The 12,953-nt window shown below is 39.2% G+C and overlaps 1 protein-coding gene across 1 annotated transcript in view; it reads right to left on the reverse strand.

The window, feature by feature from the left end:
- SYNE1 (spectrin repeat containing nuclear envelope protein 1) overlaps positions 1–12,953 on the reverse strand; it is a 455,818-nt gene that overhangs the window by 363,763 nt on the left and 79,102 nt on the right. The window contains exon 4 of the mRNA XM_029943998.1: positions 1,792–1,887. Within this exon, the coding sequence (XP_029799858.1) occupies positions 1,792–1,887 (96 nt within the window). The remainder of the gene's footprint in view (positions 1–1,791; positions 1,888–12,953) is intronic.

Below are 12,953 nucleotides of genomic sequence, written 5' to 3' on the forward strand. Positions count from 1 at the left end.
GATTGAATACTGAAATCGAACTGAGGGTTGAAGGGGGAGGGGAGAAAAGAGGTGGAGGTGATGGAGGAGGGCACTTGTGGGGAAGAGCACTGGGTGTTGTATGGAAACCAATTTGACAATAAACTATTTTTTAAAAGAAAAATAAAAAAACAACAAAAAATAAATAAATGAAAACTATGTGGGTGGAAACCTGGAGGCAAACTACTAGTGTTTGAAGCAAGATGCTACTAGAGTGTATAGGCAACATCCTCCACTGTCTGAAGTTGCTTGCTGAAGCTTGTGGGGAGCTGAGATGGCACAAGGGCACAAGAGCATCCACTACAGTATGTTCATAATTTTCCAACAGACAACCTTATGTTGAAGATTCCACACAAAATTAACCGGAAATTTATGTTAGGCAAATACACATTTAAACCTCAATTATCCAAGTAATGATGATTGTGTAGCTGTTGTCAAGAAGGAATAGAGAAAGAAAAAATAATTGTTCCCAATTTGGGACCCTGTGTTCTAGCATGTCATACAACATTTTGAAGATAATTTCCTGAGTATCTTTTTGTAAGTATGGTAAACATCATTGATAAGTAGTTGATCTTTGCAAACTACTTACGTCTCTACTACTCTCAAATAACAAAACATAAGCCAGAAAAAAATGCAGATCTACCTCAACTAACAATGAGGTTATTTCCAACTCATTATAAGTTGGAAATACTGCGAATCATAATTGCATTTAATACACCTACACTACCAAACATCACCGCTTAGCCTAGCTCACCTTAAACATGCTCAGATCACTGACATTAGCCTGTAGTTGGTCAAGATTACCTGACCCTAAGCCTATCTTATAATGGAGTGTTTAATATTTCATGTAACTTATTCAGTACTGTACTGAAAGTGAAAAATAGAATGGCTATGTGGGTACAGAATGGTTATGTGGGTAAAGAACAGCTATGTGGGTACAGAACAGCTATGTGGGTACAGAAAGGTTGTCAAGTGCATCAGTTCTTTACCCTCATGACCTCAAGGCTCACTGGGCATGGTGGCTCCTTGCCACTTCCCAGCAGCATGAGAGAGGATCATCTTGTATATCATTAGCTCAGGAAAAGATCCAAATTCACAATTCCATGTATCGTTTTTACTGAAAGCTTAATACTTTCACAACATCATCAAGTCAAAAAATCAGTAAGTCGAACCACTGTAAGTTGGGGGCTATCTACACTTCCTTATTAAGTAATGTAGAAAAGCATATTCTGTAGCTTGCTATCAATGTGGCTTTCACTTTGCTGCTTCCATTGCACCTAAAAACAAATGACTCTGCGGGTGCTGTTCCTATGACAAATGACTGGTGATGGGCGATGTCCAAAAGCGTATGAAAAATGTCACGCTGGTTTCAAACTTAATTTTCAACAAACAAATATATAAATAACACACAGTTATGGACCAACAATCCTCTCCAAATGGAAACCAACCTCTGTAAGTGAGACAGATGTTAACCTGCACGCAGTCTTCCTGGACAGATATTGCATACAGATGCAGCAGTTACCCACGATAGATTGATTACTGGTGAAGCTCTTTACTCTTCCTTCTAAGGTTGCTACTGCTGCATCTATAATGTTTTAAATCCACTAAATGTGTGTGGGAACTTGAAAGGAAATGCATTCCTGCTCTCAGAAGTGACTGAGAGGCTACTGTTCCCAGTGTATCTCCCACTACAAAAGAGTACATCCTTTTATACAACAGCACCCTTTACACTCCCGACTCCACAACCCCAAATTCCAAAGGAAAACTCCTTACCAGTTTCTGCCCAGACAGGACCTCCAGGAGAGCAAGCAGCTTCACACCATCTTTCATGTCTTCAAAGAGATCTTCTACCACCAGTGGGGGTTTTCGCTAGAAGATAAAAAATGAATAAATGCAAAAAATGCATCTTCTCTCTGTGATATACCTTTGCTACTCATTGTGGTGAAATCTGTAGGAACAGCTCTAACTACCTGAATTCTTTATTTTGGATGTGATTGGCAATTACCAATTGTAAGGAGGAAAGCAACCTTTTGGAAATCAACTATATCAAAAACTTCAGGAGACTTTTTAAAAATGTTTATTCATTTATTTTGAGAGAAAAAAAGTCAGAGACAGAGCATGAGCAGGGGAAGGGCAGAGAGAGAGAGAGAGAGAGAGAGAGAGAGAGAGAGAGAGAGAGAGAGAGAGAGAGAGAATCCCAAGAAGGCTCTGAATTGTTAGTGCAGAGCCCGATTCAGAGTTCAAGTTCGCCAACCCATCTCACCAGCCATGAGATCATGACCTGAGTCCCTGAGTCCCGCACTTAAGGGACTGAGCCACCCATTTGCCCTGAAAACCTGAGGAGAATTCATGCTTGGGCTTTCATATTCATACCAGCTTCTTTCGAGAAAGGATTTTTGTTAAGAGTCAAAGAGATGGTACGGAATAAGGAAAGGAAAAGAATATCAACACAAATCAGAAGAAAGACATTAACACAGGACCTAAGCAGGGAAGAGGAGGTGCCCCAGAGACACTGGACCCAACCTCCCACCTCACTGGGAGCAAGTGTGGAAGCAGGGGTCACCCAAACCGGCACTTCTGGGACCCGTCTGGCCACACCAATCTCCTTAGGTCAGTGGCCAGATGCTGGAGCACCGTGAGCACAAGCAAGGTGGCAGATTTTGTCTCGTGTGGCTTAGCCAGCCGTGTTCCGTGTCACAGCCTGACAAATCTAGCGCAGCTTCTCTCACGATGCGGCACGGAACCCAGAGGCCCACAGACACAGATGACAGGCTGATGAGTGCAAATCCACCACCGCCCGCGAAATAAGTCCAAGCCCATTTTCCAAGGAGGGTCTTTTATTTTTTATAAAGGTCGCTGAAATGCCCAATGTTCTGATGTTCATCAAACTTTTAATTAAGGTCTATCTTGTCTCAGACGAAAGCAGAGAAGTGATGATGCCAGGGGAGGTTAGGTGTCCTCAGATTTCTACACAGTAAGAAGTTTTCCATTTACCCCCTGGTTCAAGCTCTATAGCTCTCTGGTTCTCACCAAATCTTGTTAAAAGCCTGATGCTATAATCCTGACTTTCAGTTGTCTTTCTTTCTGAAAAAGAAAGAGTTCTACGTACAGATATTTAATCACCATTTTATTGAAATGAGGCTTTTTTTCTTTACTCACTGATACAGAGCATTTCTATTTTTCTTATGACTGCATGAATTACAGTCTCTGAATGGCACAATTCTAATTTTAAATGCATCTTCTCTCTGTATAAAATGAACAGCTCAATACATTTTGTTCTCACGCTGCAAAATACACATTCAAAAATAACAAGTTTTTGTTTTCAGGCAGTCTCCTTTAAATTCCACTATTCACAGTGCTTATAATTTATATAGGAAAAGTGTAATAATGACTTTATATTCTAAGCATACAAATAAAATTATTCAGGGTTAAGTGAGCTACACTGAAAACTATTCACTATGATAAGAATCAAAATTATTGTATTAGCTATATATATCACAAAAAATGTGGCCTATTTATCATTCATAATGTCTATTTGTATTCTTTTTTTAAAAATTTTTTAATGTTTATTTATTTTTAAGAAAGAGAGAGAGACAGAGCTTCAGCAGGGGAGGGGCAGAGAGAGGGAGAGACACAGAATCCAAAGCAGGCTCCAGGCTCTAAGCTGTCAGTACAGAGCCCCATGAGGGGCTCAAATTCACAAACCCTGAGATCGTGACCTGAGCCTAAGTTGGATGCTTAACTGAGCCACCTGGGCACCTTCATTTGAATCCTAATCATATAAATACAGTATAACAAGGAGGAAAAGTTAATAAATCTGTGTTATATTCAGTGAACAAATGCAAATGAAGTTTTTCTTAGATTGTTATCCTGAAACCACATAAAGGAAATGAAACAAAGCAGGGAATTTTCTTGAAATAATAAAATTTCCAAGAAATCTGACCCACACAAAAAATCACAACCATGTATCCATTCTGCCTTTACTACCAACTCGTCTCTGCCATTTTGAAGGATGTTTTTTCTTGACCCCATTCTCCCTCTCATGTTTCTCCTCTTGCATCTCCACTGGGGTCCCCCATGCTTCCTCTTCCCTCTGGTTGCTCCCGCACATGCTCCTGGATGTGACCACTGGACAGCTCCGCCCATCAGCCTCTCTGCATTGACGGCTGGTACCAACCTCTCCTTGATCTGTTCTTCCCCAAACCTTGGTCAGCCAGCCTGGTGCACAAGCCTCTTTTCCTTCTCTCTCTCCTTTCTTTCTGACTGTGGACATTTGCCAAGCTCAGTCCCGTCTCCTCTGTTCTTTATAAAAGTTTGTCTGGATAGATAGGACTCCTGAATCCTTCCTTCTAGGTAAGTGCTCTCTTCTGAACATTGTTGGGTACATGACAGGCACTCAATATTCATGTTGTTGGCTGAATGAGTAAATGTAGTTTTCTTTAAAAATATATCTTTGTAGGGCCTGTGCCCATATTAATGGCCCTTAAAACATGGCACATATAAAATGGGTAAAGAGAATGGTCTTTGCTTTCTAGGCAATCAGATTGCAACCGAACACAGACATAGAAGTATCTTGTTTTTCAATGTCTCATTCATGGTAGGAACTCATTAACTATTTGTTGAAGGAAGGAATGAAATTTCCAGTCTTTGCATGTTAAAGAATGGTAGATGGTTTTAATTTTAAGAATAGACACTTAGAATACTGCCACTTTCCTCTTTCTCCACTTAGCAAATTCCTGCTCAATTTTCATGACTCAGCTCATACTTAATCTTTTCCAGTTTTCTGATTGGAATTAAGTCACTTCTTTTGCCCTAAGCACGTTGTTTAGATTAGAATAATTGTGTTCCATTACAGTTAGTTATTTGCAAATCTGTGTCCCCAGGAACTCAGACAACGGGTCGTCTTGAAGATAAAGAAGTTGGATGTATCTTTATATACCTAATACCAGGCACAGGGCTCAGCACTAGTTGGCGGTAAACATGTAAATTGTGAGTGAATCACACTCAACAGGGATATGCAATCCATATTTGCAAATATCTTTGGGATTCTTAGATATATACATAAATAAGATAGGAAATATGAGTCGTCCTGGAAAATTTTCCACTAATGTCTTCCTACACAAAATAAAGAGATGCTGTGTGGCCCAGTACTCAGGATTTACAAGGAGATGACCACGCAGAATTGGCTGCGTGGCCCAGTGCTCAGTCTGGTAGCTATTAATGGTCTAAATAGAAATTGGGAGAAAATATTTCTCCTTAAAATAAAAAATTTTTAAACATGTTTATATCAGGGGCACCTAGGTGGCTCAGTTGATTAAGCATCGGACTTCGGCTCAAGTCACGATCTCAGTCCTTGGGTTCGAGTTCCACATCAGACTCTGTGCTGACAGCTCGGAGCCTGGAGCCTACTTCAGATTCTGTGTCTCCCTCTCTCTCTCCCACTCCCCTGCACATGCTCTGTCTCTCTCTCTCTCTCTCTGTGTCACTCAAAAATAAATAAACATTAATAATTTTTAATTGAAAAATTATAAACATTATATCAATTTAATTTGTAATACACAGGTATCATATTTTCAACACACTGAATGACAGGGCCAAGCATAATGTAATCAATTCTTTACTTACTACCTCAACTAGTAAAAAAAAGGGAGAAAAACTTCTGGTCAGTGTTACTGCAAAGAGTTGGGAAAAAGAGTACTAGAGAATGATCTCTATATTTCTACAAGTCCTATCCAATTGCATATAATGTAAATATTGTGCAAAATCAACAAAACATTTCTCAAAAATTACACCAGAATAAAAATGTTCTTGTAATTATTGAACACATCTTCCTATCCCATTTTGCACAAATAATTATTTACATACAGCAACTGATGAACTAAAAGAGCCATTTACTATTGTCACTAAATCACAATTATTTTCTGTGACTATGTTTTAATAAAAAAAACCTTTCAGCTAAAATGTCTCTCCTGCCACATGTATAAATAGTTACATGCACCACTCTGATTCCTCTGGTCCTGGCCGCCAAAAGAAAGAGTTAGAAATGAAGGTAACTTACTGGAGCCTGACTTAATGGAAAATAAAGATAATGCCATTTTATTCTGTACTGTCCACCAATTTTCAGTTTTATGCACCAGGCAGAAATCTATCAAACACTTTTCAAGACCATAATTATCACTTTTATATTATGATAAGGTAAGATTTTAATAAGCTCTTTTGGGGAGCAGTATTTTTAAAAACTGTATTCTCCTTGGCCTTGTCAGTCACATTTAGGTATTCTATAATGGAACAAAAATACATTCATGCTGAATCTGGTGTTGTTCAAGGAAGAGGAATTCCCAATTGAGTGGAGGGGAGAGGGAGATGGAGATGGGAGAGAATAAAAATGAGAAAGAAGTACTTCACTTCTGTGACTATTCCCCTCTATCAGCTCTCTTCAAACTAGGTTTACACCTTAACTTCTGGCTCTAACAAGACTGCTTGGTCCGAGAGTCCCTAGAAATGCAGGGAAGATACACATATCTCTGTATCTGGCTATACTGTTGGTAATTAACTCATCACTGACATGGACTTCACAGAACTTTTTTCTCTATTTCTTCTCCTCCTTCTTTATTTTTGCTATGCAGCTCATTTAATGACATGTAATGAGATTCAAAGTTCATCCTTGATCTTTATGGAATAAAAGTACAGGTGTCTTTGACATAATTTTTACTGAGCAGTTCCTCTATCTGGCGAAAATACCCTATTCTCTAACACTGTGCGTGCGTGCGTGTGTGTGTGTGTGTGTGTGTGTGTGTGTGAATATCTTGCATCACTTTACTAGTCTATAAGCATCAGCACAGATTTAAGTCCTATTTGCCACCTATTTTCATAATTTTATTCATAAGAGGATGACCATGTTTGCTATGCCACATGTTTGTTTTATGACCCTAGAAACAATTATATGACTTGAAGGAAAAGGCATAAGAGAATAATTTTGATGAAAAAAAATATCAGATAGAACTATTTGACACAAAATACAAATTTAAGAAATCTTTATATTTAAAAATTATATACGAAATGAAAAATGTTGATGCCTAAAGTAAACATGACAAAATAGTCACACTACAGACGACATACATGAATTCTAATATTTACTAGATATTATGATTCTGTGGCTTAGATATTACACATTCTAATTTAGTAGGTGTTTTAATAGGAATGAAAGGAGGAAAAGAGAGGTAGGAAAGAATGAATAATATACTGTTGAATATCTCAGTATGCCAATGCTGCATCGAGGGCTCATACATGTTACCTTATGGAATTTCATACCCACCACCTTTGGGAAGATAACCTGCTCTTTCAAAGAAAAGAATCTGAATCTCAGAGAGGTTCAACCTTGGGCCTAGATCGCCCCCTAGCACATGATTAGATCTGAGCCCAGATGGTTCTACTTTGAGCCACCTGTTAGATAGGAATTTTAGTATAAAAGTACAAGTATTCACATTAATTTTTCCTGAATGATACATAAGTCTTAAATATGATTTTTATTTGATATCAGTATGAAAAGCATTGACTAATTAGCTGAAGTACCTGCCACTCTATTAGAAACAAAAAAATGGATATCAGAAAGACTAAGAAGTAATAACAGAAGCATTATGTATATAAATACATACTGGTATAGACAATGGTTGGCCTAACTCACACCGTATCCCCTATGGTCATGTCTGCGTTATCTTTTGTGACAGGAGTGACCTGAGCTGTACCCATCACATTCTCTGTTTGGATCCAGAAGATGGCTGGAGTTAAGCTGTCACATGGCAATGACCTAAATACAATTGTTATTGGGTCCTGCTGCTGAGGCCCAAGAAACATTTGCTCTGTCTTCCTGAAGATTGGGTGAGTCAGTGTGTCCAGGTTCTTCAAGAACATTCCCAGCTTGATGACTCACTAGAAGGACCCACAGGATCAGAAGAGTGATTATATTCATGGTTATAATTTTCTACAGTGAATGGATACATTAATATCAGCAAATGGACAAGGCTCATGAAGCAGAGTCCAGGAGAAAACATGTCTGAGTTTCCAGAGATGAGTGACCTATTCCCTCATGGTGGAAGTACCCAGGAACATGCCTAATTTTTCCCAGGACAGTATATGACAATATGTGTGAAATGTTGCCTCATTTTTATCACGATGGCATATGATGATAAGTGTGAAGAGTTGCCAACCAGAAAAACATGCTCGAGCCCCAGTGCCCATTTTTATTTGGTGCCTGTCCAACTTAGGCATACAGTGCTTGCATAACTGACCTCAGCTACTCAGACTCCAGCCCTCCTCCTGTCCCTGTTTCCCCAGCAACAGAAGGTAAGTGTTCCCATAAAGCGCATTGTTAAGATAAACTGATCTCCTCAAAGGGTGCAGCAGGCTTAAGGTCTAGGCATACAAAACACTCCTTTGAGGCAGAATATTCCAAGGGCTCAGAGGTTATGTCCCAAGAGTGGGTCAAGGGCCACTCCCAAAGACAGGTCTCATTTGGAATGTACGGAGTTTGTACAACCCACACCTGCTGAGCTAACCTCTGCTGCCTGGTCAGAATGTAGCCTTTCAATCGATTTCACTTCTTGGTTAAAGAATTTTAAATCAATTTCATTTACTTGCAACAAAATAAAGCACACTGACAAGAGGGTCTATGTTGTTATTACTTTGCAAACACTTTCGGACTGTAGCAATTTACAGTTCAGTGCCCTTCCACTCCTAGCCCATGATGAGATCCATAGAAGTGACCAAAAACAAATCTATGCTTTATTGTTGAGAGTGCACATTTTCAGGGGGATCTAATTGCATTTGATGTGAAAAGACGCTTTATAACCTTCTGACCAATTGATATCAGTAAATGAAGAAGGTAGACACAGCTGAATGTGGTCGATAATCAAACACATAAATAGATGATAGATGGATCGATCGATCGATCGATCGATAGATAGATAGAGTGAGTGAGCGAGCCATTTTCATGGACAATTGTATGCCTATACCCAAAAATAACAAAAATGTTAATAGCCTAAAAGTATTTTTACCACTTTTAACTTCATGCACAATCATATGTAAAATCATATGCACAGCAAATAAGATGAAAGAAGCATTGATATTAGATTGCATTGAGAAATGGAAACGAGTACAAATCTACCTCAAAACATTACAAGCATGTCATCATTTCGTCAACAGATATCTACACATCTGCTAGAATCTTAGAGTGCTTGAGCCTCAAGTATCACACAGCGATCAAGGAGACTTAGAGCCTTGAGGTAAGTGAAGGATTTAGCCTTGAGCAAATAAAAGGGTAAATCTCCTGTTTCATGCCAGCACCAACCCACATCCCAATTTACCATCACAACTTTTAATCTCAGAACAATTGGACAGTGTTTTACTGAATGCATTTCCACTGAGGGAAAGAGCGCTCAAAATATTTTAAGACACACACAAAAGCTATAGCATTTTACTTTAATATACTAAATACACATCCTAGGGTTTACAATTTGAGGGGCACCTGGGTGACTCAGTTGGCTAAGCACCCGCTCAGGTCATGATCTTGCAGTTCACGAGTTCGAGCCCCACTTCAGGCTCTGTGCTGACAGCTCAGAGCCTGGAGCCTGCTTCTGATTCTGTGTCTCCTGCTCTCTCTGCTCCTCCTCCACTCACATTCTGTGTCTCTCTCTCTCCCTCTCAAAAATAAACCAACATTAAAAAAATTAAAATTTGTGATTCCTGGATACCCACTGATAACAATAAAACTGAACTAAAAAAGGCCTAACATAAAGCACATGACACAGATTACTCTCAACTTCAAATGAGACACACACACTGTTGAGCACATCATGGCCTAAAATATTCTCAAAATGGCCTTCTGCACAGGCTGTAGAGAGGTCCCAAGGCAAAGGGAGGTTGGCAAGGTGTATTCTGTGCTGCCTTGAAATCTCTGTCCACAAAATGACCCATCACTTCTAGAGACAGACAAACCACTACCTCTGGGGTGCATATGTTTCAGGAAGGACTATTTCACAGGCTGCAGGACAGTATATGGGGAAAAATCCCTTCCCAGACCAGTCTACAGTGTTCCCATTCTCTGATGGTTATCTGATGGGTGGGAGCAGCAAGCTACTAAACAACAGGAACAGAGAGGAGAGTGGGAAGGGAAGAGGGGTTGACCAGCAGATGTGGAGTGAGTTACCTCCCTAAAGATTGGCTAAGAGCCCACCACACTAAAATGTCTAGAAATGCCAGAGCAGTCAAATCATGATGATAACTGTTGGCAGTAGGCACATAAAATTAATTCAATGTCTAAAAATTTTGTCGTCTTATTTGGAAAATCGAATTCGATGTTTCCAGTACCTCCAGAAACAAGGTAAAGTAGTTTAAAACCTTTGTGTGTAATCTGTTCCTCGCTCACCGCCTTCACAAAAACACTATTGTGATTATTTTCCACCTCTGCTCGTCAAAGATGAGAAGACAGTTCCCATTCTGTTTTGTTTCCTCTGACAGACAGTTATAATCATTTCCGCTTCCTTAATTACTTAATTTATTTCCAAATACATATCCCAAAGGCAATGACTACTTCTCAGCCCAACTTTAAATCTGCTCGGAAAACTCTGTCCTTAACAATTTACATGTGTGATAAAATTCTTTCCACTACATAGCTTTTCTCAACAGAATAGCTTCTTTGCCTTCTTGACTATCCATCTCCCCCACCAGGATATAAGCACCAGGATACAAGGATTTTTTTTCTCCTGTTTTGTTCACTGCTACATTCTTCATAACTAGAGCTCTGCCAAGTAGGTAAAAAGCATGTTAAAATATTTAATGAATAAATCTATGAAGAAATAAAGTGTCTCCCTAAAAGAAGGAGCTTTGACAAATATTATCAAAATGTTTATTAACCTGCATCAATGTTGCTAGATCTCTATCTATGATATTATCAATGAATTAATAAAAGTTATTCATTTTGAAACAGCAATTTTCCTTTGTAATCTTTTAGTTACGTATTTGGAAATAACAAATTTGTCAGTACACTTAGGATTATCAAACTAAAGTGGTTTTAGAAAATAACAAAAGAATTACTTTAGGCAAGCTGGAGTGGCTCAGTTGGTTAGGCATCTGACTCCAGTTCAGGTCATGATCTCAGTTTGTGAATTCGAACCCAGCATCAGGCTCTGTGCTGACAGCTCAGAGCCTGGAGGTTGTTTCAGATTCTGTGTCTCCCTCTCTCTCTGACCCTCCCATGCTCACACTCTGTCTCTCTTTCCTTCAAAACCAAACAAATATTTTTTAAATTTAAGGAATTATTTTAGAGGGGGAATTATTGCATTTTCCTTTTCATCTTTGCTTCTTTTTGTCCTAATCTTAGTTCAATTAATGGTCCCACTAAAGGGTGTACAAGGAAATAGATGGAGACAAAATGCAATTATGAAAGTGTATCTATATTATCTCTTAACACTGTTGATAGAAAGACTGCTGAAGAAGTGGGCAGCCACAAAATGTCAAAGACATCATCAGCATAGACTATTAAAAGAAAACATGGAAAATCAAAAGAGTTCCTTTTAAAGACGTTTATGAATCTAGTGTGATATTTTAAAACAAAATATACTCTTAGTGGAATGTATTATGGGTTGAATTATACCCCTCCTTGCCAAGATCTGTGGAAGTTTGAAATCCCAGTCCTTCCGAATGTGATCTTACTTGGAAACAGGGTCTTTGGAGAGGTAATCAACTTAGAATAAAGGCATCAAGATGTCTTTAAAGTCCTTATCCAATAGGACTAGTATCCTTATTGAAGGGGAAATCTGGACACAGATCTAGACAGACACAGAGTCAGGGTCTAAACTGATATAGCTGCAAGCCAAGGACCATCAGATACTTCAGACACCACCAGAAGCTAGCAAGAGACAAGGATGGATTCTATCCAGGGTGACAGGGGAGCAAGGCTATCTAGCCCTGAGAACACTGAGACAGGAAATTTCCCATTTGAAGGCACCCAGTATAGGGTGCTTTGTTACAGTAACGTTTGAAATGAATACAGATCCCAAATAATGTTTTATGATGCTTTGTTTTAATTCTTCTAAAAGATGAGGAAACGTTCCTACCATGGCTGTGGTCATCTAAAAGGCAGTATTTAAAATGTTTAGTGCCTATTTTGGGGGTACCTGGTTCGGTTAACCTTCCAACTCTTGATTTTGGCTCAGTGCATGAATTCATGGTTCCTGGTAATGCAGAGCCTGCTTGGGATTCTCTCCCTGTCTGCTCTTTTCCTGCTCACTCCCTCTCGCGCTCTCTCTCTCCCTCTCTCCCTCCCTCTCCCTCTCCCTCTCCCTCTCCCTCTCCCTCTCCCTCTCCCTCTCCCTCTCTCTCTCTCTCTCTCTCTCTCTTTCAAAATAAATAAATAGGGGCCCCTGGGTGGCTCAGTAGGTGGAGCATCTGTCTTCAGCTCAGGTCATGATCTCACAATTCATGGGTTCAAGCCCCACATTGGGCTCTGTGCTGACTGCTAGAAAGCTCAGAGCCTGGAGCCTGCTTCAGATTCTGTGTCTCCCTCTCTCTGTGACCTTCCCCTGCTTATGCTGTCTCTCTCTCTCTCTGTCTCTGTGTCTCAAAAATAAATAAAAAACATTTAAAAAATCAAAATAAATAAATAAACTTAAAAAAATAAACAAATTAAATGTTTAGTGCCTATTCTTAATAGCCCCATAGATCTGGCAGATGGAGAAAGGGCTGTTCCTTGCATATTGAAACATGCACCAAACAGGAGCACTAAACAATGACTCTGTGAGACGTATTTGTTTTTCCCAAAGGACTTAGTATCAAACCATATATTCATTTACAACAAATAACCATTAAAAATTGAATCAAGGGGATTTAAATACAAATATAACATTCTATTCTATTTGATGAAATGAGAAAAAATGTGA

This window comes from Suricata suricatta, chromosome 7 (assembly GCF_006229205.1).
Source record: "Suricata suricatta isolate VVHF042 chromosome 7, meerkat_22Aug2017_6uvM2_HiC, whole genome shotgun sequence".
Lineage (NCBI taxonomy): Eukaryota > Metazoa > Chordata > Mammalia > Carnivora > Herpestidae > Suricata > Suricata suricatta.